General features: G+C 35.1%; 1 protein-coding gene across 2 annotated transcripts; it reads right to left on the bottom strand.

The window, feature by feature from the left end:
* Positions 1-158: 158 nt before the first annotated feature.
* wbp1la (WW domain binding protein 1-like a) lies at positions 159-20,166 on the bottom strand. Of its 2 annotated transcripts, none has more exons than NM_001044333.2 (4): positions 19,934-20,166; positions 11,522-11,624; positions 7,859-8,020; positions 159-4,444 (listed from the first exon to the last, which is right to left on the bottom strand). In NM_001044333.2, the coding sequence occupies exons 1-4, from the start codon at positions 20,081-20,083 to the stop codon at positions 3,732-3,734; spliced, it is 1,128 nt and encodes a 375-aa protein (NP_001037798.2). In that variant the 5' UTR covers positions 20,084-20,166; the 3' UTR covers positions 159-3,731. The 2 variants fall into 2 exon arrangements, with proteins under 2 accessions (NP_001037798.2, XP_021336260.1); XM_021480585.3 differs by lacking the exon at positions 19,934-20,166 and adding an exon at positions 12,327-12,503.
* Positions 20,167-27,978: the final 7,812 nt, after the last annotated feature.

Here is a 27,978-nt window from a genome sequence, read left to right as displayed (position 1 = left end):
ATGTTCACCTGAAGGAGTTTCATGATGTCAGACAAGCAATGACACAAAATTCCAGAAAAACAAAAACAAACTACAAGTAATTTCCTACCAATGGGAAAAATAAATGATGAATGTTTAGTCATTTTAATATGCAGCTCAATCATCTCACGAAAACTTACTGGCTTCAAAATCTTTTTTTATTATTATTCATATGGAACATTCTCTGACAATCATTAATTTGGTTGAGTCTTCTTATAAAATGCAGAAAATACAGTTTTATATATAAAAAGAAAGTGACTACGGATACAAAACTAAAACGTAGTACCAGGCTTGAATCAAAGCTTGAGGAAAACAAAAGCAATTGGCTTGCAAAGCCTTCGTCACCTTCCAACACACACTCACTGCTCAGTGTCAAAACAGTGCAATGACAACTTTTTTCAGGCAAAACGAATGAACATCTCATTCACAGTGAGCAAACTAACACAATGACCCAGATTTCCACTTTAAATCAATGCCTTTGGTCTCGATGAGAGAAAACAATGGAGACAACATTTACAGAAAGAGCACCATGAGCACAGATGACCGGATCTCCACAGCTTTCACTCCATTTCTCTTAAATACATCAATAAATGTTGCTCGCCATGCTGCGTTTTAATAGCCAAACAATACTGCTACATAAAGGTTTGACGAAGGCACCACATCAGTGTTGGAATCTGCCTCCCAAAAACCTGTTTTTCCAGCCACATCACGTCTTAACGCAAATTAGGCTCTATTTACACAGGAACAAGCTGATCTGGAGATCAACACGGCCCAAAAGCCATCTGTGCCCAAGCTAAGACCCTATTAAAGGACACCTATCTGCTAATCCAAACCAAAGGTCAAGCAAACACAGTGGCCTGAAGAATGATCCACTTAAAGGAACCTACCATCTCTCTCTCACACACACACACACACACACACACAAACAGTGTAGGGAATGCAGTGGAGCAGCTTTGGACAGTCTCACCGCCACAGAAAAAAAACCCAAAACAAAATCTCATCATAAACTCTATGTAAGTGCTACACTAACATGACAATAACCTTACCTGAACTGCTACAATACATTTGTACACATTAAACGCTTATTCTATGTAATAAGGCCTATACATAAGTTACTGTTAGTGGTGCTAGAGTTCCCTTACAGTGTTAAGATACAAAATAAAAACCCTTTATAAGCAATATGGGAGAATACCAAAATTAAATTAAGGCAAAAAACAATCATGATATGTTTCAATGGAAGGCTTATCAAGTGATCCTATTTATTTTTGACTAAAATATTCACTCATACTGGCCCTTTATTAGTAAATACACACATACACACACGCGCACACAATTCACTTTAAGGCATATGACAACTAGCTAAATCAACAAAGGCACCTATTGTAAGATGTAGTATACGAGCTGGGTTTGATCTATATACAAAGTCATTTGTTTTCAGCCTTCATTTGAATAGTCTTTGTATAATATATGAGGATGTTATTCAGTTTATGCAAATAATCATGCAAAATATAGGATAAAGCTTGAGACCGCGTTGTAAAAGATGAAACAAAATGGCAACCTAACCCTGCTGGGCAGGAAGCACGTTCACGCTTGTTGATACTGAAACATAAAGAAGTATTTAGGTAATTATTTTCCTTCATTTTTTTTTCTGAACAGCATTAAGCAATATTCCAGATCAAGATTATCAGGAAAACAAAAACAACAATAAAGACAAGAAAGAATATTAAAGCTCTGAAGTGTAAGCAGACTGCTCTTGGCTGCCTTTCCCTTTTTTGTGCACAATATAATCATGATGGAACAGCTCACCTAAAAATTAAATTTCTGTTTCTCACCCTCACCTTGTTCTAAAGGCATGACTTTGTCTTTTTTTTTTTTTTTTTTTTGCATTTTAACTCAAACTCCTATTGAGTTTTCTATCTTTTTGATATTCTATCAAATAAAAATAATAAATATATTAATGAAATTCATATTAAGCAGTTTAAACCAAGTCTTTCAAATGTAGGCTTTAATTCAGATATAAACATTGAGCAACCTGCTCTCATTGGTTCTTAGTAGTTGACAATCATGTTTCAGCTTCTTTACCCTGTCTGATGTCCACCATCTATATGTGTATGCAGTCAAAAAAATTATTTTTTCAGTTTGTTTAAACAACGTTTTTTTTTAGACAACTTAATTGTTTTATGTTCAACCCACTTAAATTTATAAAAACAATTAACTTAATCGATTTGTGTTGGGACAACATGAAGGATGTGTATGGAACCCAGCATTTTTTACATTGTGGAGTCAGTTAACATTTTTATTCATTAGCCGTGTCTCATTTCAGAGGCTGTATCCTCCAAAGGATGCATTTGAAGGGCTCTGTGTCAGAGGTGCAACGAAGACAGTGTCATTTTTAAAAGATTCAAAAGCTCCTTCAAATGCAGCCTCAAAGTGCGTCCTTCGTTTCCCAGGTAATGTAGGACACAACCGAAGGATCCTTTGCGGCCTCTAACGTCTCAAGATTGGTTGCGTGCTGACAACGGCAGGATGTTTTAAAAAAGAAAAATCTGGATTAAATGAATGAATTAGGATTATTTTACTTGGATATCTAAACGCATGTTAAAAAACAATAAGACTATGACATGTCTTACTAAAGAGAGACTTTATAGACAGCTTACACTTGTGTGTGTACATGTATGGAAAGGAAATGCATTACCAGCTTCTATAAACTTCACTTTGCCTTCAGATCTCTTAAAATCACTTAATGTTATTACTGCTTATAAACGGCAGCTGTTACGGTTGCTAGGTGGTGAGATGTGTCCTCTGTGTGCAAGATCGTATCATTTCAAAAAGCTCGGTTCAGCCTGTGTGGACTTCAACAGATTCATCTTTAAAGTCTGTATCCTTCAGAGGATGCAGCCTCTGAAATGAGACACAGCTATTCTCTTTACTAACTTGTTATTTTTTGAAGATTGTTTAGGTGAAATGAACTTTCAACTGATTTCTTTTTTTTTTTAAACTAAACTAAATAATTTAAGATTTAAAAAATAAAGTCTTAAGACCCAAGTATACTTTGGTAGACACTCCACACGATGTCCTTTTAAGGATCAGTAGACATTGGAGCAGACTGTTCAAGCGTAGACAGCAGTGCACACGTAAGGTTGATGTTAAGACAGATAAACGCATGTGCTGACCCGTCCATCCACAGTTAAGCATAATTTGAATATGTAGGAATAAATAGGCCTTCATGCATTCAAAATAACGTGAGGGTGAGGAATCGCCAGAACTTTCATTTCTCTGAGAACTTCCCTTTAAGTATTGAAAGTAAAGGAGTGAAAAGCCAGTAAAATGTCCACCGACCTTGAGTGCCATCTTCATCCGAAGCAGGAGTCAATCCGCTTCCCAAAAACCAACATAAATCTTCCAAATCTACAGGCATGTCACCTGGAGCTGGATAAGGCTATAAACGGAGGAGAATTTCCCCTGTGGCTTTGATCGCGACCTCTCTGCGAGGCAACAGACCTATTAAAGTCTTTACTAGATTACCCTATTAATCCATAAAACCGTTAGCACTCACGCGTTAACACCCTTTTAAATCTCTTTCACTCACTCACACAAACACACACATGAAAAGTACACCCAAAGTGACATTGCTGACAGTACAAACTGATGTATCTGGAGAAAGTAAAGGGAGACAGCAGTCTATGGGAAGTCTCTGCTGGAAGCAGTTGTGCTCAACTCGGGGGGTCTGTGTTGCTGGTGTGATTCGGGCCATCCTGTTCGCTGATGGTGTGCAGTTGGAGGCAGACCGGGGGTCGTTGAGGCTCCAGAGGCACATCTGAATCAGCCAAACCCTGCTCCACGTCCCCTGGGCCCCGAGGAGGGCTGCTGCTGCGAGGGTTGCAACTATCACAGAAGTCCTGCTCCTCCAGCCCCCTTGCATCCATATGCCCTACAAGCTCTTTCATCTCCTCTTCTTCCTCCCCATCCCCAGGCCCCTGGTTGCACACACACACCTCGATGCCGGAATCACCAGTGAAGCGCCGGTGCCGACCGGGAGTCTTATCTTTGCTGTCAGGAGAACAGTCTCCAGGTTGGCTCAGGTCTTCGCCCGAGCTGTCCTGTTTGAGCAGGCTGTGTGAGGTCGCGCATGCCACCTGCTGGAGTCGCCCGTCCTCCTCTAGGCTGAGGTACTGTGGTTTGGCAGGGTGGTGTGTGGTGGGAGTCTGTGGCTGCTCTGTGCAGGGCTCTGGAGAGTGGTTTTCGGATGCAGACGGGGTGACGGGGCTGGACTGCAGTGGAGGGCAGAGCTCGTCCGGTTGTTCGGAGCACAAGGGGTCAGAGCTGGTGGAGTGGCCCGGCTGAGAGGCACTGTATGGAGGAGGGGGTGTTGGAGGTCTGTTCTCTACTTCCTCATAGGCTGGTAAGAGGTAGCCAGGTAGAAACCCTGAAGAAGAGAAGAGTTAAGTTAGTTTTACATGACGTGTGTTATATACTGACACTGAGGAGAAGAAACTGTGGAATAATGTTATTTTTGTTTTATGTGCATACAAAGTATTCTCCTTGCCTGTTGATATTTCGATTTAATCATTGTAGATGTTCTGTTTTGAGGATGTTTTTGGTACCTTTCTAGACTTTTGAGTCGGCAAACTTGGTGTCAGAGAGCTCTTAGATTTCAACTAAAATATCTTCATTTGTTTTCCAAAGATGAAAACAAAGCTCCCCGGGGTTTGGAACAAAAGAGTAATTATTAAAATAATTTTAATTTTTTGGGTGAACTAACAATTTTATGGCATCTATTAATATTGGTTTGAGGGCATGTTACTTCTAATGCAGGGGTTTCAAACTCGATTTAACACTGGTGGTGGATGAGGAGATTTCCCCCCTATGTGTAAAGTGTTTTGAATGCCTAGAAAAGCGCTGTATAACCTGTAAGGAATTATTATTATTATTATTATTTTTAGTTCCTGGAGGGCTGCTTCCCTGCTCAGTTTAGTTTCAACAATTCTTCAATACACTTACCTGGAGGTTTAAAACAAACCTGAAGGATTCAACTAGTCTGATCAGCTGTGTTTAATTAGGGTTAAAGCTAAACTGTGAAGAGCTGCGGCCCTCCAGGAACTGAGTTTGACACCTGTGTTCTAAGCTGTTCAACTGCATGTTAATAGCAAAATCAGATCAGCCAGTATAAAGAGAAAAGAACCTACTATCTGTGGGAGAAAATGCCTTATTCAGGGTTCATACACATTTTTACTACTAAAATTCCATGACTTTTCAATGACTTTTCCAAAACTTTAAGGAAAATGTTCATGATCTTGTTTCGTGCTTCATGTAATGTCTACGTACCCGTAGTAAATAAGAAAAAATACACATTCACATTTATTACAACATATCAATAGATATGTGACAATCCATGTAATATATATTTATATCTGTAAAATAGTTTTTAGAAAGCATCTTGCTGTCTGCGTGAAAAACTTAGAACGCTGGCTTAAGATTGGTACAAATTAGCCTTTAGCACCCACAGTATCTTACCTCTGTAGTTATATATTGTTTCTGGATACTCAAAAATGCATCTCCAATTGCAGTGAAAGTGACTAAAAGAGAGGCGAAGCTAAAATTGTCTTGGTTTTTTAAGTTATTGCTTTTGGCGACGCGGTGGTGCAGTACATAGTGCTGTCGCCTCACAGCAAAAAGGTCGTTGGTTCAAGCCTTGGCTGGGTCAGTTGGCATTTCTGTGTGAAGTTTGCATGTTCTTCCCATGTTCACGTAGGTTTTCTCCGGGTGCTCCGGTTTCCCCCCCACAGTCCAAAGACATGCAATACAGGTGAATTCATTCACTTAGTGAATGAGTGTGTATAGATATTTCCCAGAGATGGGTTGCAGCTGGAAGGGCATCTGCTGTGTGAAACATATGCTGGATAAGTTGGAAGTTCATTCCACTGTGGCAACCCCAGATTAATAAAGGGACTGAGCCGAAAAGAAAATAATTGAATGAAGTTATTGCTTTTTTTCACCCATTCTTTTTTAGGTTTACCCCTCAAATATATTGTCAAGTATAAGTAAAGTTCATCTAAAATATATTTAAGTACACAGATATTTGTTAAACAAATTTTTATGACTTTTCCAAAACATTTTAGGTTTATTTGTGTGTTTTTTTTTTAAACCTTTCCAAGCCTGAAAAATGTTTTTATAAAATTTCATGACTTTTCCAGGACCGTATGAACCCTGCATATGGATGACAGTGGACTTGGTTCAGCTGACAGAAGGGCAACTCAAATAACTACTGGAGACTACAATTCACATCGAAATTTCTCGGGAGTTTGCTCTGATAGGCGTTGATTTCTACAGAAACATTTAGATGTCATTCATTAAAAAGTTAATAAGAGGATGTCATTATACACTAAATTTTAGTTTACATCTTGCTTACAATCATTTTTTAAGAATGAAATCATATTAAGCCATCCTATTAAGACTATAATATAGACCACACTATTAAAACTATGATATAGAACAGGGGTCACCAATCTCGGTCCTGGAGAACCGGTGTCCCTGCAGGGTTCAACTCCAACTTGCCTCAACACACCTGCCTGGATATTTCAAGTATACCAAGTAAGACCTTGGTTAGCTTGGAGCTAACCAAGCTTGTTTGATTAGGGTTGGAGCTAAAATCGGCAGAACACCAGCCCTCCAGGAACAAGTGTGGTGACCACTGATATAGACCCTTGACTCAACAAGCCAAAACACACTAATAACTACCTACCTTAAACCATACCATAAAAACCTACCAGCCACCTACAATACCTTATCAACTATCCTGAGCAAGTACATTAAAAAAACACAGATTACCTTATGCAATGACCTCACACACATCCAATCAAACACCAATAAGAAAGACCTAGGTGTGCTAGCTTCCAGTCACAGCATTCTATCAACTGTATTGCAAATTTGAGTGCTCAACACAATACTACCAACAGAAAAACAGGAATATTATGTAAATCAACACCTAATCTAGCTTGGTTATAATATTCTACTATACAGTCAGCGGCCAATTTATTAGGTACACCCGTCCAATCGATCGTTAAGTCAAATTTCTAATCAGCTAATCACATGACAGCAACTCGATGTATTTAAGCATGTAGACATGGTCAAGACTATCTGCTGCAGTTCAAACCATGCATCAGAATGGACAAGAAATGATTTAGGTGACTTTGAACATGGCATGATTGTTGTTGCCGGACGGGCTGGTCTGAGTATTTCAGAAACTGCTGATCTACTGGGATTTTCACCCACAACCATCTCTAGGGTTTGCAGAGAATGGTCTGAAAAAGAGAAAAATATCCAGTGAACGGCATATCTGTAGGCCATGTTATAAAGCGTGAATCATCTCAGACTGTTTTCTTGAACATGACAATGAGTTCACTGTACTCAAATGGCCTTCACAGTCACCAGATCTCAACCCAATAGAGCACCTTTGGGATGTGGTGGAACGGAAGAGATTCGCATCACGGATATGCAACGGACAAAACTGCAGCAACTGCTTGATGCCATCATGTCCCATCTCTGATGAATATTTTCAGTACCTTGTTGAATCTATGCCACGAAGGGTTAAGGCAGTTCTGAAGACAAAAGAGGGTCCAACCCAGTACTAGTAAGGTGTACCTAATAAAGTGGCCGGTAAGTGTACGTATACTGATGTTTATTATAGAAGACACCCAATTACATTACACATAACTATACTCACAATCACTCTATTTCTTTACCTCTACATTTCTATTTACATGATTCAATCTCAATGGCCAAAATTAAATTCTTTTATTGTTTTGAGATTGTATTAAGAATGAGGGAAGCAGGTACTGACTGAAGTAGAAGGGCAGAGAGGAGTAGTTATGGGCTTCTCTGTAGGCGATGAGGTTGATCTCGTGCTGCCGCTGCTGTTGTTGCAGTCTGTGTTTGGCTCTACGGTGATGACAAACACAGCAGCAGCCCAGAATGACGATAAGTGTCAGGACCAACCAAAACCCTGATGAAAAGAGCATACACATAACACTGTTTTGTTAATGAGCGAAGAGAACATCACGTCCGATCCAACCAGCACGACATGAATCACTACTCTTCCATTTTAAGCTGAGCTGTTGTCAACAGTGCTGTGATGATAAATGCTTTGTTACTTGCTCAGTTTCTATTTCCATTGTCCGTTAGCTCCAGCCACAGTGAAATTTCATTAATGCAATGTATTGACTGGTTTGACTCAGTAATGTAAAAATATCGGCAACACATTATAATAAATACACACTATTAACCCTTTGTTAAGCAATAGCATATAGTGAATTCATTATCTGTTAAGCATTAACTTTACATTAATAAATGTTATTAAGCAGTTTATAAATGCAGCTACAAACGCTCCATTCTTGACTTATGAGCACATGATTCATTTTTTATTACTAATTGAAGTATTGCATTATTTACGAACTAGTTATTTAATCATAGTTGGTGGTTTTTTAAGATCACTCAGAATGAGTAAGTGATTGATAAACTATTTAAATTAACATTTATAATCTGTATTATTCAGGCATATATTAATAGTTAATTTGTATGTTAATAAATGCTTTATTAATCTAAAGTGAGGACTATGTCTGCTTTATAAATCGCTAATAAATGACAATTAAAATGTCAGTTAAATTCTAAACAGGAAAAAAAGAAAACAACTTTGTTCTTTTCTATTCATTTGAAGATACACAAATGAAACGATCAAATAAAAACAAATCTTTGCAATCTTAACTAAAATAAAATTACTGTACAGTTTAAATATCGCTAAAAACATTGAAATGTTGCATCTTATTATACTGTTAAATTATTACGTTTGTTGTTGTTTTTTTATCTAATTTTGTTATATTTTGACACCCCTGTTATTCAGCAATGTTTAGACATTACAGTAATTTTTATATTTCACATAAGATGGCAAAGATTATTTTTCATTTGATACTGAGCCTTCAACTATCATTTCTAAAGGATTTACAAAGCATGAATAGTCCTTACTTTAGATTTGGTCACAAAACTGCTTGAAGCCATGTTAATAAAGCATTTATTACTACACAGAGTAACCATTACTATATGCCTGAATAATTAGATATATATAAACAATTATTTCAATAGTTTAATAATCATTAGCTAACTCCTTCAGAATTATCTTAAAAACCACTCACTACTCTTAAGTACAAATGTGTTTGTAAATAATGCAATACTGAATTTAGTAAGCAAAAGAAAAAAGAAAAAAAAATCGACAAGTCACAAATTATGAAAATTCAATTATTAGGCACATTTTAAATGTGCTTAACTGCTTATAAGTCAAGATAAGAGCATTTGTAAACTGCTTACTAACATCTAAACATGTAGAGTTAATGTTTAACAAATAATTAATTTACTATATGCCAATGCTAAATAAATGATTCATAGTTATTCTAACGTTACCAAAATATCAAATAAAAAATGCATAATGGTAAGTAAATGTGGACAATTTTAATTTTGCGGTGAACTATACCTTTAATGTTTGCATCCTTTTTTTTTAAGAAGTATCTTATTCTCACTAAAATTGCGTTGATTTTATTTAATTTTTTTTATCTAAAATTTATTGATTTGGTATTCAAGAAACATTTATTTTTTCCTCTTATTATTACATCATCATTATTATCAAAACAGTTGTTTAATATTTTTTGTGGAAACTATGACACTTTTTTCAGAATTCTTTGTTTGTTAGAAAGATCAAAAGTTTCAGAATATTTTGTAACATTATAAATGTCTTTTACTAACCAAAAACATAAAATAACCAAACAATCTTTAGGTATGTATGATTTCTGAAAAATGGCAGAATACAAACATAAAAGAATGTCTAAATATATCATGGAATTTAGCACACTTTGCGTGAATAAATCAGAAACGAAAGCATCTTCAGAACAATGCATCACAATAAAAAAATTTTTACAAAATTTGATTTATTTGGGAAAATGTAATAAATATAATTTACTATTGTACAGAAGACCGTTTCCGAAAGTAATAATAATAATAATAATAATAATAATAATAATAATAATAAATGATAGTGTAAATTAATAATATTTAATTGTTTAAATTTTAACAAGAATAGAACAGAATTTAAGATAAAAGTCAAACAAAATGTAATGTTAACGTAATATGTTTACTAGTAATAAATAATATTACTAAAAAGTAATAGAACAGTAATTAAACTGAAAACCTTTTCACATTTCACAAATTTTATGTGTACAAAATTTTATTTCAACCATTTAAAAAAATGCATAAATAAATCAATCAATCTCAGAGACCTAAATCTGTCACTAAATCCCAAGATTGAAAAGAATGTACTGGACATGAGGGTGTGCCGCTCATCAGCCAACAGTAAGAGGCTAGAGCTGCGTAGGTCAACGCCATGTGAGATCCAAGTGTGTGAAACTTTGCCCCAAATAAAGCAGAGACCTTTTCTGGCAGACGGGGGGTCCACTTTTCCTAATAGAGAAATTTAAGGCAGCTGTTTACAGGGGCTGCTCTGATCCGGTTACACTGGATTTGTGTCTGTCCGAGTCGCATGCATTTGGCACGATGCACAAAACACCAAGTGCAGCCCCTTGACTCAGCAGACGATGTGCTGTAATTACCGTGGAGATGAGGTTAGTCCTCAGTTATTAAAATAGATGGTACACTGGAGGGAGAGGAGTAATCTGATAACTCACGAACACTGCCAACGGGCGTGAACAGAGCAGAACAACAACTAGATCACAGCCAGCCAATCACATAAAAGATAGAAGCAGCACACAAAAAAATCAGAGCCATAATTAAAAACTCCAAAGTTCCCTTCAAAAAGATTACTGCAGAACAAAAGCGGTCATGTCTGTTGTACAGTGAGGTCACTGAAATGTGTTCAGGAAATTGCAGCAGATCTGGTTCCAATAAGCTGCATGATTGAACACCTGAATCTTGTTACTATTTACGGAAACAAAACAATTACAGTGTCAAACATGAGCCATCACTTGGATGTCTTTTCTCAAAACTTGCCACCTCTTGTCAGGCTCATAGCTGGCATCAGAAGATTTGGCTGTTCACTGTAAACAGCTTGAGAGCAAACGCAGTTGGTATTTTACACCCCTAAATAATATTACAACTGTATTTCAACGCAGAATCACTTTACAGTTTAATCAAATGTAATCATAAACAAGAAAGGTTTGGAGTGTCCTGTGACTTCATTATGCCAATAAGTGTATTATACATAAACAATTGTTCTCATTTCCAAAAATAGGTCACTTTTTATACGTTTTTTGTACATTAAAGACTTAACCGGGTTAAAACATGACTTTTGAGGGGGAAAAAAAACTGAGTTATCTGTTTTTTTTTTTTTTAAAGGAAAGCTTCAAATATATACTTGAGGAGGTGGAGGATGTTTTAGACTACAGCAAACAGCATTTACACCATGGACTGAGCAGATTTTATTGGCAGCAGGGATTCAGATACTTACACCACACCTCGTAGTAATAGCTGCAACACTGAGATTCATCACAACAGTAGCCTGAATCACAGTAGTAGCTCTGGTTGTTGACTCCTACACAAATCAATCGTCCCTGTTACAAAAAAAAGGAATATATATATATAGTAAATATTATGTGTATAGTAAATATTAGCAATAATGAAATGAGCTAGCTCAAAAATAACTAAAGCACATTAAAAATTAAAAGTAGTGTAATTTATTAAAAGTTTAGTTATTTTAAATTTATGAAATATTCACTAACAATATCTAAAATATTTTAAAACACTTTTGTTTTTGATTTTATTTAGTTTCCAATTAGGAAATACATATATTTCAATTAACTTTTAAAAACTAAATACATTTTTTTTTAAAACCTGTACAAACCTAAAAAAATAACCACATAAATTAATTATATTGACAAAAAACATCAAATGACTAAAACATTACTTTTACATTGAAAACAGACAATATATGTATAAAAAAATTATAAAATAACTAAAAATGACAAAAAGACAACCAAATTGCTAAAAGACTTACACTTAAAATCAGAAAAACATCAGCCAATCTCAATTTTTAATAAAATGTACTAAACTAAGCAGAGGCGGATAAGACTATATAAATGAAATAACTGATTTTCATTCACAACCAGGTAATAACAAAAAGCACATTATCTCAATAAGATGCAGGCTGCTATACAAACACATGAATAAGCAAACTGTAATACACAGAATGCAAATGGCATTATAGAAATGCTTAAATAAATCATAAAATTCTGATTCCTGTGCTCTAGTTTTACCTTTCTAAACCCCAGGAGAAAAGGCATGATAGGCGTCTGATAGGAAAATCAACACAGCGGAAAGACAGAGTTTTGTTACACACAAGGCTGCAAAGACCAAGAGAGACAAGAAGAGGAAGGTCGGGCTTGGGCCACCCACCACCCACACATGGTACAGTGTGACATGAACTGCCCCCTTTATTAGCCGGAGGGTCTGGATTTAAACGCACACATACATGCACAGCCTCCCTCATGGCATTTCAGAGCCGGCGAGCGCTGCCAGAGAATGCAAGTAAACAGACAAGCGCTCTATGCATCTCTCATACACACAGACTCTGATGACAACTGCTGGCCGAACAGTTGTCTTGAGTGTTGAACTGGATATAAAGGATCTAAACTGAGACATAATGTGAAAACAAAATCTAGACTTATGAATAGGGCTGAACAATATATTGTTTAAGCATCGATATCACAATGTGATTATTTGCAGTGATCATTTGCAGGATCATCATTTGCATGCATATTTAATGCCGGTAATTGTATAAAGACCTTAAAAGCACTCAGGTATAAGAAATTGCCCCATTTTTGATCTTGGGAAATGATAAAACACTTCATTTCAATTGTATCCTTTTTTAAACCTATTTAAAGTCTGTTATGCATGAAAATACTCACAACACATGCAAATTTAGAAATGCACTCTAAAATAGCACAGACCATATGGAAAATGTGTCGAGAGACCTAGGGTTGGGCAATGTCGACCAAATTGGCATCGTACAATGTCTAATGTGAAACATCATGATGGACGACAGCATCGTTGTCATAGGCGACTGTGAATTATTTATAAATAGTTAATTAATTCAAAAGCTAATTATTTGTAGCCTACCATTTCAACTACCTGACCCAAATGGTCTTTGTTTTACTCATAACCAAATCATAAATAAATAAAGATAAGTTACACACAAATTACCACCTGTCAATTACTTTTTCGGCAGGGCTCTGGTATGAATAGGCAGAGTGGTCTGTGTCGTTATAATGTCGTCGACAAACTTGATAAGAAAAAAGGTGCACAACCAACAGTATCTGAGGTTTTCACTAAAATTACTACGTACAAGAGTGAAAGCGAAAATTAAAGCAGTGTACTGACGCTGTGACACATTACTTGAAAGATACAAAAGACCCAAAAAAAACGTTAGATAGAGACATGGTTAATTAAATATCACATTTAACAACTATAGTGAGGTAAGATCCAGCGGTACATCCTTTATAAACTGTCCGACATGCACTGCTGTCTGGGTTTTGTGAGGAATTTTTATAAATGCTAGGTGAAACGCCAGTGTAGACGTGGATCGTTTTCGTTCTAAAATGCCATTTTAAAACTAAGACGTATTAGTGTAAACGGGGCCTAAGTGTGTATTTTTCGTGAGTGGGTTGCTGCTGCAACGGGGCGAAGCGGAGGATCCCAATGCCAGCTCACCATCGGTCATCAGCGATGGACGATGGCATCATCTATCGACCCAACCCTAGGGGCCCACAAAAAGTTTATAATTTATTAAATTTTATGGAGATGCACTCCCACTGCAAAATCATCCCAATCATTTTACATTCTTTCCTAATAGATATATTAATTCATCTGGTGAAATTCTATTCATATCACAATATATATCGCAAAATAAAAGAATATCGCAATGCTAGATTTTTCTAATATCATGCAGCCCTACTGATGAACAAAACACTTAAAAGGATAATTCACCCAAAAATGAAAATTGCTATCGTTTACTCTTTTTACTTGTTCAAAACTAATTTGAGTTTCTTTCTTCAGCTGAAAAGATGATATTTCAAAAAAATGCTGGTTGCTGTGACCTATTGACTTTCATTAAATTTCCAGCAACTATTTTACAATATCTTCTGTTCAGCAAATAGGTTTTTTATTTGTATCAGATTTCTTTTTTTATTATTAAATATTTTGTGTTAAAACAGAAAAATTGATTTAAAAGGTTTAAAATGTCACAAGAGGAAGATTAAATGATTAGGTCATTTTCATTTTTAAATATTTCTTTTAACAAAAAAATATATAATCGTATCACTACCGAGATGATGAATTTTAATAAGAAATGGAAAGTTTGAGCGTTCAGAAGTGCAAACCTGTGCTAGGATGAACACAGTGCCAAACATTCACAGAGGGGATGGCAACTGGCTGCAAACGGCTGAGTTAAAGGTTAATTAGTTAATTATTACACATTCCTGGTCTTACAGAGTACATCAGTATTGAGATGATACACATCGTCTGTTGTTGAGCAATCCTAATCATTTAAAATCATCCAGAATTTTCTGTTAATTATTGCAGTTTAAACTTGACCATGCTTACTACTGACTGAGACAGATCTCAAAACAGCATTGGAATAGTTATGGCTCACAGCCACAAACATCAAAGTTATTAATTAAGCTGCCAACATTCAAAGCATGAGTGCTATACTCTTGCAAAACTTTTTAAAATCTTCAAACTAAGTCAAGATTAAACTCTAACAAGTCTTTCTCTTAACTCAAAACACCTAAGATTACGTCTACTGTCAACATTTACCCCTCCTTATGCAATCCCACACAAATCATGCTAGGAACTATATATCCACTACCTGGTAGTTACACCAACATGTTTTTGCTCAAGTAGTTTGAATAAACAGCAAGTGCAAGTGTGTTTCTCATGTAATTTTTGGATTCCACAATTCTTGATGTGCTCTGGACAACATGTTGCTTCCTGATCAGCCATCAATTTGCATAGTGTACCTCCTGTGGCTCAAATATGGTACTAGAAACTAAAAGCTTTTGGATTCAATTCAATTCAAAAAAAGCAAGATTTTTTAGCATAAAAGCATCTGCCAAATGCATGTGTTAATTATGCATTTGATGCAATCAAGAAGGTTGAATTGATTTCTGCATATATGAACATAAATAAAACAAAGCTGTATAAAAGTGGTGTTTTGTACTGGCTGTCTTGTCACAAAAGCCCAAAATCCTTTCCTCTACTGCATAACTCAACTTAGTAGCAGCAATGCCATATAGACTCTTTTAATTCTCCATGCACTTATGGTCTACATCACTGCTGGCGTCATCTGTCAGCATCACAGCAGAAGCAACTTTTGTTTGTTTTTTGATCATTCCTAAGGGAAATACAGTTGAAGTCAGAATTATTAGCCCCCCTAAATTATTAGACCGCTTGTTTATTTTTTCCCCAATTTCTGTTTAACGAAGAGAAATTTTTTTCAACACATTTCTAATCATAATTGTTTTAATAACTCATTTCTAATAACGGATTTATTTTATCTTTGCCATGATGACAGTAAATAATATTTCACTAGATATTTTTCAAGACACTTCTATACAGCTTAAAGTGACATTTAAAGGCTTAACTAGGTTAATTAGGTTAACTAGGCAGGTTAGGGTAATTAGGCAAGTTATTTTTATAATGATGGTTTCTTCTGTAGATTATCGAGAAAAAATATTGCTTAAAGGGGCTAATCATTTTGTCCCTAAAATGGTTTATAAACAATTAAAAACTGCTTTTATTCTAGCCGAAATAAAACAAATAAGACTTTCTCCAGAAGAAAAAATATAATCAGACATAATGTGAAAATGTACTTGTTCTGTTAAACATCATTTGGAAAATATTTTAAAAAGAAGAAAAAAAAAAATCGAAGGGGGCTAATAATTATGACTTCAACTGTACATGTTATGTACAGTTTATGACAGCCTTGTTTCAAACCCTTAAAGGGTTAATTCACCCAAAATCCAAAAAAATCTGTCATATGTATATGTATATCTACAGCAACATGACAACATGAGGCATTGCATGGAAAACATCAACAGACATTTCTAAAAATATATTTTGTGTTTCGCAGAAAAAAGAAAGTCCAACAGGTTTGAAATGAGGGTGAAAACTGATATCAAAACTTTTATTACATTAAGTGAGCAATTCTTTTAGGTAAAGTGTTTTGCTTTTGTCTCTTTTCTGAAAATTTGTAGTGCTACAACTGTAGTGCTATCTTCTTTACATAGTCACCCATCACTTAAAAAAATCACATTCACTATTGTATTCTGCTATGCATGTTCTTACACGGAAAAAAGTTGTCAATTAAAAATATAAATATAATGTAATAATATAAAATATAAAGTGTGTTTGTCATCTCTTAAATATGTATGTTAAATCAATTTTAAGGTATATTATTATTTTTATATAATTTTAAAATAAATTATTTTATTCAGCCAAATACATTAAAATCACGTAAAGTGCTTTGAAATGCAGTTTGTATTCGACGTTTGACAATCTCAACTAAAACATGAAGATGGAAGGACATATAGTAGCCTCCTCCCCTTTAACAACAACAAAAAAAAAGCCAATAATGTTGTTGTTTGTTTATCACAGCTCTGCCAAATGAAACTTGTAATCACTGCAGAGCCACAAGGGCAAAGCTTAGCACCAGCAAGGGGACGCACTACAAGTGATGTCACTGGGGTTGGGGTTGGGGTTAGGGGCAAGGTAGGTGGATGTACGCATTAAACAGCTTAAAGGAGGAGGAGCTGGAGCTCAAGCTCCCCCTCATTGGAGGTGATACATGTCAGATACTAGAGAACATTTATTTGGCCAAAAAATTTGATGAGAAAATGAAGTCTGAAACAAACTTGTTTTATTTAGGAGGAAGTGACAAACAACAAGCTTTTTATGTTTATTTCATCTAAACGCAAGTTTTGTCACTGTTTTGCGTTACACTAGCTCAAAGATACTAACACATTGATACTAACTTCTAAAAAAAAATATTTTAATTTCCCAGGGCCATTAAATTGGTCAACAATTAAAATTAAGATGGTAAAATGGAAAAACACAAATGACTGCTATCATATGGGAAATTAACAAAAAATGCTGGGTTCTTTATTCTGTCCATATTTATTTGGTTAAGTTGATCAATTAAATTTTTATTACACTTAAATCAATGGTTTACCCTTGTGCACTGTTCAAATTTACTGCCCTTTTGCTACGTTAGGGATGAAAACATCCACTGACTGCTGTAAAAATGCGTCAGATAAATATTTATATATTTTTTGCATAAATCTGTTACTCAACCTCGGTCATAATCAAAACTACTAAACTGTTTAGAAAATTACAGAATTTAACCCTTAAATTGCATATTTCCAAATTGATGTCACTGATTTAGTGTAAAAAAACACACACACAAAATGACCTATTTTTAGTATAAAAAGTATTTTTTGTGGACAGGTTTGTGGACAGTTTTTTTTTTTTTTTACCATTTAGCAAAGTCGAGAAAAAAATATTTATCTGATGCATTTTACAGCAGTTTATTTCAGTGCATGTTTTCATCCCAAACATAACAAAAGGGTAGTATTTTTTATTTTTATCAAAATATGATTTCAAAATAAGATTAGTCACCAAAAATCATTCTGCTAGCTGAAACACTTAAAAAGTTACGGCCAAATTTACAAAAATTTCCCCAGGGTGGATGGCAACGTTCCCAACAGTACATTAGGGTTAAAACAACCCAGCATTTTTTTTGTTATGCGTGTAATTAACTTGTAATGAAGTGACTGTATTTTATTACTTATCATAATCAAATCCCACTTTTAAACTTCTCTGTAAAAAAAAAATCATCATTTCAATAAAAGCCCTGTTTGACTTCAGAATGGTAATTTTTTTGTTAAAGTATAAGCTGCATGTTACATTTCACAGTCATGAAGCATGTGGTTCTGTCATCACAAAAACAGATCTGAGACCTGCTTATCTTTCAGAAACCTACATTCCCTCAGAGATAACACCTGCGGAGAGCAAACAGCTCACTCCCTGTTTTTTTCATTGCCTGACCTTGATCTACCACCTGTCACAACATACAGAAGAGGAGCATCTTCATACATACATGCCTTTCACAGTCAAGGCCAGAATGAAGTCAAAACAGCAGCCTGTCACTGGCCAAATCTTTAAAAAATCTGCTTTTGTTGATGGCTAACATTAAAGTGTCAGTCACAGTCAACTGTACCATTCTGTGTTGTGCTAAAACAGATTTTTATAGCAGAACCATCACAGCCCAGATGACCATAAAATCTGGCCCTGCGTGGGGAAGCAGCAGATAGACAGACTTTTTTAATTATTTACCCATCAGAAAGGACAACATTAGGGGTGAGAAAAAGCTTTATGAATCATTCATTTGGTCTGTTTACATGTAATCTCAGCAAGAGCGAAAGGAACAAACTGTCCCTCGAATTATATTCCCTCTAAAGATTTATACTGCTGTAAGTTAAATGGGAAATCTGAATATAGTTGACTTTATGACTTTGAAAAAATTCAATAAAAGACATTAAGGGTGTGTTTTCACCTTTAATTTGGTTTTCCTAATTTGGTCAAGAACAAATAAGAAAGTACAAAATTGGTCCTGGCTGGCTTTCCATTGACAACATCATTTTAAAACAAAATCTAAAGATACAAAACAACCATTTTAAAGCATTAACTATAATTCAGAGCTTAACATACGTCCAAATGCAAAGAGAAGCATTTGAGATGCCTATACTGAACTGTTTTCTCAACATTCTGTTCTTTTATTGGTCACATCATTTGGCTTTTTGCGTTTAAGATGTCTTTGGTTCATGTTGTGTTCATACTTCAGCTGAACCTCACTAGAGCTCATTTGGAAGTGGATTGAAAGCTCTACTTTTTGCAGTTTCAGTTTACTTGCTTGATGTCCACCAGGGTTATGATGACAGCATTCTTTCACACTTATTGAAATAAACCTCACTAGTCACACCAGAGCTCTTGTTATTCAAACCATAAATCTGCAAAGTCTTATATAATAAGCATACCCTACACCAATTACCAATGACTGATTCAACCTCAGATAAGAGCTAAGATATGGAAAACAAAATATTGCAAATAATAATAATACACAACTTTAAATATACTAAATAAAACAATTACTATTAATATTACTAGTATAACCAACTATTTTTGGTCTTGTTTTTCATAATGTAGAGCTATTTGCTGCTATTAGGACGGTTAGTGACAAGTTTTATGCAATGGTTCGGTAACTACATAAATTAATTTGAAGATTAATGTAATTATATGCAGATATTTTTTGTATGCATCGAGTAATTAAAAAGGTAGTGTGCTGTGAGTCCACAAACCAAAACGTAACGCATAAGTTAAACCTAGCTTTTGCTAACACATGATGTGATCAACACATTTTACACATAAATTTTATATTTTCAGCAACTTCTGCAGCCATTTAAGAGCACATCAACATTTTATATACATAAACAAACCAGTCCTTCTGGTTGTCATCTTAATATACTCCTTAGTGTTTACTAAAAACGGACTTTAGAAGAGGACCGAAAAGCTCAATTGTAAACCTTAAAAATGTCAGACTCAAAAGTCTCAGCAATCTTTCCTGTCAGTGCTTTGGACAAAAACACAGGATGTGTTTCAACCCCTACCGAGCTGACTATGTAGACAAATCGGGCACACGTTCATGAGCACACAATAATCCTAAAAACGCTGCCTAAGTAGGCAGCTTATTAGATTTTAAGACACAGCCACACTCTACCGGCTATGCTAAAAATGCTAACAGAGTCTTTACCTCGGTCAACGCTGCCTCCACGGACACCGAACCCACCGGTCCAATAACCGCGCTACTTACAAACAACCCCATGCCCAGTTTTATGAATCCAACCCCCCACATTCCGTCCTTTCCCGTGGCTTTGGGCACATTTGCAACACGGTAGGACATTAAGCTAGCCCGCGAGCTAGCTTCTATTGCGTCTCTTTCTTCTTTCTTTCAACTCTCTCGCAAACTCCGAAAGTCTCAGTCAGTCTCCACCCCTGAAAACTATTGGTTCATTCAAGCGAACGCTTCCTGATTTGACAAGCAAACGTAGCATCGATTGGCTGTTTTGCCTGTCATTTTAAAAAACACTACTGCGTCTGCAGGGCGTGACTTTGTTGTTCTTTACCAGCTGAGATCAAGAAATCAGCTGACACTGAATTTAAAGGGGCAGGAAATGACATTTTCCTGCGCAATAAAGACAGCAAGCGAGAAAAAGAAAGAGTCAAAGACAGACAACAATAGCTTGAAAGAGTCAGTGAGCCAAAAAGATAAACAAAAATCTTTTGAAAATCATTAAAAAGGTTTATATTATCTTCTATAATAATTCTAATTATTTTAAAGATAATAACATTGGTATGGAAATAAAATGTTAATTTAGTTAATAATAACAACATAAATCAAATCATCATTTTATTAATAAATCAATGCTCACAATAATAATTGTAGTTGTTGATTAATACATTTTATGAACATGAATTTAACAACTGTTAGAAATGTCAGCATTTTATTGACTGAAAAATAGACACATATTTTCCAGGATAATAAACCCAATAATAATTATTATAATTTTTATTGTACTAATGTGTTAACTTGGTGACATGGTGGCTCGGTGGTTAGCACTGTTGTCTTATTGCAAGATAGTAGCTGATTCAAGTCCCAGCTGTCAGCTGTCATTTGTGTGTGAAGTTTCCATGTTCTCCACATGTCCATTGGGTTTCCTCCAGGTGCTCCGATTTCCCCCACAGTCCAAAGAAATGCGGTACAAGTGAATTGGGTAAGGTAAAATTGTCTGTAGTGTATGAGTGTGTGTGTAAATGAGTGTATATGTGTTTCCCAATACTGGGTTGCAGCAAAAAAGCATATACTGGAATAGTGACCTCTGTACTAGAGAATAAGCAGAAGGAAACTGAATGAATGAATGAATGAATGAATGAATGAATGAAGGATGTATTAACACATTAACACAATTTAATATTAAAAGGTTAAATAATAGTTGTATTAATACATTCATTCATACGTTTTCTTTTCGGCTTAGTCCCTTTATTAATCTGGGGTTGACACAGCGGAATGAACCACCAACTTTTCCAGCATATTTTTTACGCAACAGATGCTCTTATAGCTGCAACCTATCAGTGGGAAACATCCATACACACTCATTCACACACACACACACACACACACACACACACACACACACACACACACACACACACACACACACACAATGGACAATTTATCTTACCCAATTCACCTATAGTGCATGTCTTAGGATTTGTGGGGGAAACCGGAGCTCCCAGAGGAAACCCATGCGAAGACGAGGAGAATATGCAAACTCCACAAAGACCCAGCCAGGGCTCGAACTAGCAACCTTCTTGCTGTGAGGCGATTATGCTACACACTGCACTACCGAGCTGCCCCATATGTTTATACATTAACACTTCAATAAATTAATAGTGTTGTTAATATGGTAATACATAAGTCATGCATAGCTGCTTATTGGTTGATTGATTGATTGATTGATTGAATGATTGATTGATTGATTGATTGATTGATTGATTGATTGATTGATTGATTGATTGATTGAATGATTGATTGATTGATTGATTGATTGATTGATTGAATGATTGATTGACTTATTAAATATTAAATCATAATACAGTGATGGAAATATAACTATATTTTTTTCTGAAGGATTTGCAGTGATGCAAGAAATAGAAAAGGTATTTTCTGATAACAAACTTCAAACACCTGCTGTACACATATGCTGGATTGCAACCATTTAACAGCAAATGTTTGTAATGAACAAATGGGATCATTAGGAATCCCTGGACATTTTTTGTAAATAATTATTACACAAAAGGATGGAACAGAGAATTAAATCATTCCCCAGAACTAATGAAAATAATTCACCTGCCTCAATTCAGACTCATTAGCAACTTCTAGGCAAGTGTTGAAGCTAATTGGAGCTCAATTTTGCAGGACAATAGCCCTCCTGGAACAGGACACCTCTGCTTTAATGCCTCAAGTCATTTTAGTGTGACTGTAATATACTTAAGGAGGCTCTCTTAGCACAGTGCATGTCTGTATGCGAAACCTAAAACATCTGAGAGCATCAGATTATGATTACAACATATCTTTTTACAACATACTGTATACTTCTTTATTTTACTTAAACTTTTTACAATAGTTTAGCCATGTTTCAATCTAAAGGATTAGTTCACCCAAAAATAAAGATAATGTTATCCTCGCATCTCATGTCTTTCCATTCCCCTGAGACCTTCAATGATCTCCAAAATATAAAATGAATATACAGTAGATGAAATTCACTTGTCTTCTGTTCTGCATCAAATTAGGGTGTGCATTTATTATGGACACTACAGAACGACGTATTTCAGTTGCACAACATGCAAGCATCATATTGCCTGTAGTAAATACACAACCTGATCTGATGCAGAAGACATTGGCAAATTAATGTGATCATCTGTAGAAGCATTGTCTGTAAGTTTATTATCTGTTTGTATTTATGTTTTATCTCAGATATTAATGTCAAGTACATAGATAACTATAGCTCATTCTACGTACATCTTTTTATATAGTTTCACTTTGTTTCAACATACTCAGTGTGGCATGGAATAAAGCAGCATTCTCCCACAATCTCACGTGTTGGAAAGAGTGTATCTGTCTGTCTAACTTTGAGAAGAGAGATAAACTCTTCACAAGCCGGTTGTGGTCATAGGCAACTTAAATAATTATAAATAATGTAAGTTTTTAATATTTTGATTTCAAAAGTTTGCACTTAGATATTGTTTATTAATATTAGCAGGTTTGGCATGCTGTCCTGGGAGAGAACCCTGAGCTCGGAGATAATTGAGCCCAGGGCTCCTGCCTGGTTGATGAGCATGTAAGGGGGTACGAGATCAGGTACAGTAGTTCTTGAGAGCTCCCCTTGGTAAAGGAGGAGAGGGGGAAGGTGCGGTGGATGGGGGATTCTTTAAAAAATGAACATAAGGGAGTAATACTAGATGGGCTATTTATAGTGAGTTTGGATTAATTTGTTTGGCTTAATAATGATTACGGAGAATCATGTGCTCCTCTTGAAAATAGTTTGTGAAACTTGACTTAAAAAAAATGCATATTTATAATGCTATAATTTGTATTGTACCATCTTTGAATGAAATTACAAAAATAAATAAATAAATAAAATCTGTTTCTAACGCACCATGTCAAGTATCTGGCTCCAGACTTCCACAAATACAATAAGCTGAGACATGCAATCTCAGACAGATGCACTCAATGGAAATAGTGACATCCTTTGTCAAGGGGTAGGGTTAGGAATGGGGTTAGGTGCATGTACACATTAAAGGGCACCTATTTTACAACTTTTTCAAGATTTTGGATAAGTCTTTTGTGTCTCTAGAATGTGTCTTTAAAGTTTTAGCTCAAACACCCATCAGATTATTTATTAGGCTATACATTTCAGAATGTTGGAATCTTTAAACAATATTTAACCTTTAATGCTGGTTCTCCTCGCCCACCGTTCCCATGTGCCTGTCAGTGTGCCTCAATCTTTAGTAGCATCAGGTAAACAGCACTGTGACAGACATGAAGGAAGCAGATCTCACGTAACGTTTGTGAGAAATACTACTGTAAGAACTTTCCCAATGATTATTTGATGTATGTAATGTGGAGTTAATTAAAGCCTTTCTGCAACGATGAGTCACACACATTGTTGTTACAAAGTTCACACACACACAGCACGCATTTAACTTTGCAATTTTCTTGGACTGCAAATGTGACAGAATACACGTTAATATCCATGGAAATGTTGATGTTATGTTGATGTACAAAATAAACCTGATTTAACGTCCACAAACGGGGATTGAAGCAGCTTTTTTTATAACTGTACTGAAATGCGGCTGTGGTGATGAAGTAAAAACGGTAAAATCGCTGTATAATTCATTACAAACATACACTGTTTTAAAACATTTTAAGCTTGTGAAACTCATACTTGATCACATTTGATGATGATTGATGATCACAGAGAGCTAAACAGATCTTTTAATGCCAGTTGCTTTACGCACATCCTGTCTCGTTGATATGATTATACGCATTACTATGGAGACATGTTAATACATGGCTGTCAATCAATTCTGTGGGCGGGGAAACTGCACTTCTACATCACATTGCAGTGGACCTCAGAATGAGAGGGATTTGGATCCTATTGTCAGAAAAAAAAGAGACTTGTTGTGTTTATATCACTCCAATATAACTGGGGACACACTATACCTGCACACAGTTCTGTCCAAACAGCTTCCAAAAGATGACTTTCATTATAGTGCTCTTTAAAATCCCTGCATGCTGTCTCAGCTTGCATGTGCATCTGAAACAGCCAGACCCCTCTCATCTATGCAGGACAGTAAATTACACTGTTCTTTCTCTTTTCTGGCTTCCATTATCAGTCTCACACATTTGTTTTTTCTTTTTCTAAAAGTTTTTAAAATACTATTGCAAACAGCTCAAAATGCAATGCAAACAATGTATTTCTTGTACTTTCCCATTCACTGCTCCAAGTTTAAGTAAGGCTGGGTGATTTGGCCTAAAATCAAAATCTCGATTAGTTGAACATTTTAACTCAATTACGAATAATGAATGATTATTTTATATATTTATTTTATTTTTTTGCCATTATAGTTCACTAGCAGATTTTTACAGTAAATATGCTCACATATTACAAGTGAGAGATTTTTAAATGAAGGGTGCATTACTTGATTTTAATTGAAGGAAACAAACACTATCTACTATCTATGATTATTTATTGAACATCAACGTTAAACAACTGAAATTAAAACACATATTGCCTAAGACCAACAGTCAATCTTTCTTATAAACAAGTGCAAATAAGTAACTTGCACATTTGCAAACAAAATAAATAATTTTCAATATTTTTCATATTAAAATCTCTTGTATATCATGTGAATAATATTTTAAACAGTGCGTTTCTTGCATCTTCTGTAAGCAAATGTTTTCACAAAAAAAAGTCCCAAGGCATCTCTGGCACAGCTTACACAAGCGTCAATGTAGTGCAAAGAAACACAATAGAAGCAAAGAGAGCAGGGTCATGTGACTCCACACGCCAAAAGGTAAGTAATTGAAAAAAAATTACCTGGAAAAATTAGATCGATATAGGTTCTGAATGTCGATTTTAAATACTTTTCGATTAATCACCCACAACTAACCCTATAAGCAACATATTTCAGATTTGCTAAAATGTAGACACTACCCTCCATTAGATTTGTCATCTGAAATGTCTTCCCAAAGCAACTGTTTTATGTTGAGGGCATGTTTTTTTTTTTTTTTAAAGTTGACTTTTATTTTCAGTCACCACATTCCATATCACACATATACAGTGACTGGACACATCGACACCACCTTTAAAAACAAACAAAAAAAGAAAAAGAAAAGAAAAAGCAGAGGCGTCTTATCAGTCAGGATGTTGTGAAAACACTGGACCCGAACAGGCCCTCCTGAACTACAGTTTGTCCCTGTAAAGTTTGTGTCGTTCATATTTCAAACACAGCCTGAGAACACTGTGTCATCCAGAAAGCTGACAAGCACTGATCCCAGCAAAATCAGCGTAATCTCTCAAGTAAACTTGTTTGTTCAGTGCTAAATGTTATTTTGACAGCCATAGCTGAGGGCTCTCACTCGCTTTATTCCTGCAACATATCTCTCTCTGACTCAGGACCGCGGCTTCTTAGGTGAGACCCTTTGAACCGGCCGAGTTAAAAGGAACAAAAGCAAACAAATCACATTGTTCTTCCAGGAATTTTTCTTGTTCACCGCCTTTCATTTCTCTCTTTTTTAGCCACTTCTCTCATTCAGAACAGCGAAGTCAATGGATCCTTACATCCCAGCTTGACAAGTTAGGAGGATACAAGCTAATCCCCTTAATCTGTCTATTCTCCAGTGCAGTGCCAAAGGGGGAGAGGGACCCAGCACAAGTAATCCTATAGAAAAAACAATAGGATTAGACCCCGGCTCTTGGAGTGACAATCAGATATCTACTGACTGATTTGCAAAGTAGGGTCGAGTTTCTTCAAATTAGCTTTTTTTTTCTCCTCTCTCCCTCCTCTGGGGAAAAGGTGCCTTTCATTAAGCGCTGGTGGGATTCCTTTGGGACGGATGCTGGAGGTCTGCATGAAAGGCATGTATTCTTGGCTGCGACACACAGCGCCTGCATGGCCTTCTATCACAGCACCCCTTCACCCTCCGTCAGGCCCTTTATGATTCAAACTTAAATGCCTTTCAGAAGTGTTTGACAGATGGGTCAGATTCAGCCGAGGATACATGTAGCAGATCAGAAAGGCTAAATGAGGAGCACAGTGTTACAATTGATGCATGCTCTTTTTATTTGATTATTTTCTTTCCAAAACATCTTTTTTTTCTTTAACAGAGAGATAAGGAAGTATATTGAAAGCATTAAGTAAATATGAAAATAGCATAATATAAAAAGTCTATAAACTATTTTTGCAAATGAATGCATTAATTAATAATACAGTTTAATATATTAATTCAATAAATAATAATATAAAAATATTAATATAATAATACTAATATATTTGTTTAGTTTTATATTCTGTTTAAAATACTGTATATTTATGTGCTATATTTGGTCATTTATTTATTATATATGCACTGTAAAACCCAAAAATTTAAACTATTTCAAACCATTTGAGGAAACCGATTGCAACAAAAAAATTTAAGTTCAAAAACTAATCTTAATGAGTACTGGGAACTTAATCCATTTAAGTAAACAAAGCAGTTTGAGCACAGTAAAAGCCAATAAATGAAGAGAACACAAACCAACTGAGTACTGTTAATTTATATACTATATATATGTGTGTGTGTGTGTGTGTGTGTGTGTGTGTGTGTATATATATATATATATATATATATATATATGTATATATATATATATATATATACATACATACAGTTGAAGTCAGAATTAATAGCCTCCCTGAATTATTAGCTCCCTTGTTTATTTTTTTGCCCACTTTCTGTTTAACCGAGAGAAGATTTTTTTCAGCACATTTCTAAATATAATAGTTTTAATAACTCATTTCTAATAACTGATTTATTTTATCTTTGTTATGATGACAGTAAATAATATTCTACTAGATATTTTCCAAGACACTTCTATACAGCTTAAAGCTTAATTAGGATTTAGGTTAACTAGGCAGGTTAGGGTAATTAGGCAAGTTTTTGTATAATGATGGTTTGTTCTGTAGACTATCGAAAACAAAAAAGCTTAAATGGGCTAATAATTTTTACCTTAAAATGGTGGTTAAAAATTTAAAAACTGCTTTTATTCTAGCCGAGATAAAAAAAAAAATGTCCTTGCTCTGTTAAACATAATTTGGGAAATATTTTAAAAAGAAAAAAAAATCAAAGGGGGGCTAATAATTCTGATTTTAACTGTGTGTGTGTGTGTGTGTGTATATATATATATATATATATATATATATATATATATATATATATATATATATATATATATATATATATATATATATATATAGTAATTGTAATAGAATTACACATCAATTACACAAACTTTGTTTCCTATATTGATAACAATATTTTTAACATTATATTGCATTTATATATTATATTTCGTATAAATAATACAGAAAAAACGAAAAGTGGACGGACAAACGTAATTTTGTTGTGTGAAAAAAATGCTGCCTGTGTTTTAAGTGTGGCAGAATAAAATGCAGTAGATGTGTTCTTCCAGC

This window comes from Danio rerio, chromosome 13 (assembly GCF_049306965.1).
Source record: "Danio rerio strain Tuebingen ecotype United States chromosome 13, GRCz12tu, whole genome shotgun sequence".
Taxonomy (NCBI): Eukaryota; Metazoa; Chordata; class Actinopteri; order Cypriniformes; family Danionidae; genus Danio; species Danio rerio.
This window is presented reverse-complemented; position numbering and strand designations above follow the sequence as displayed.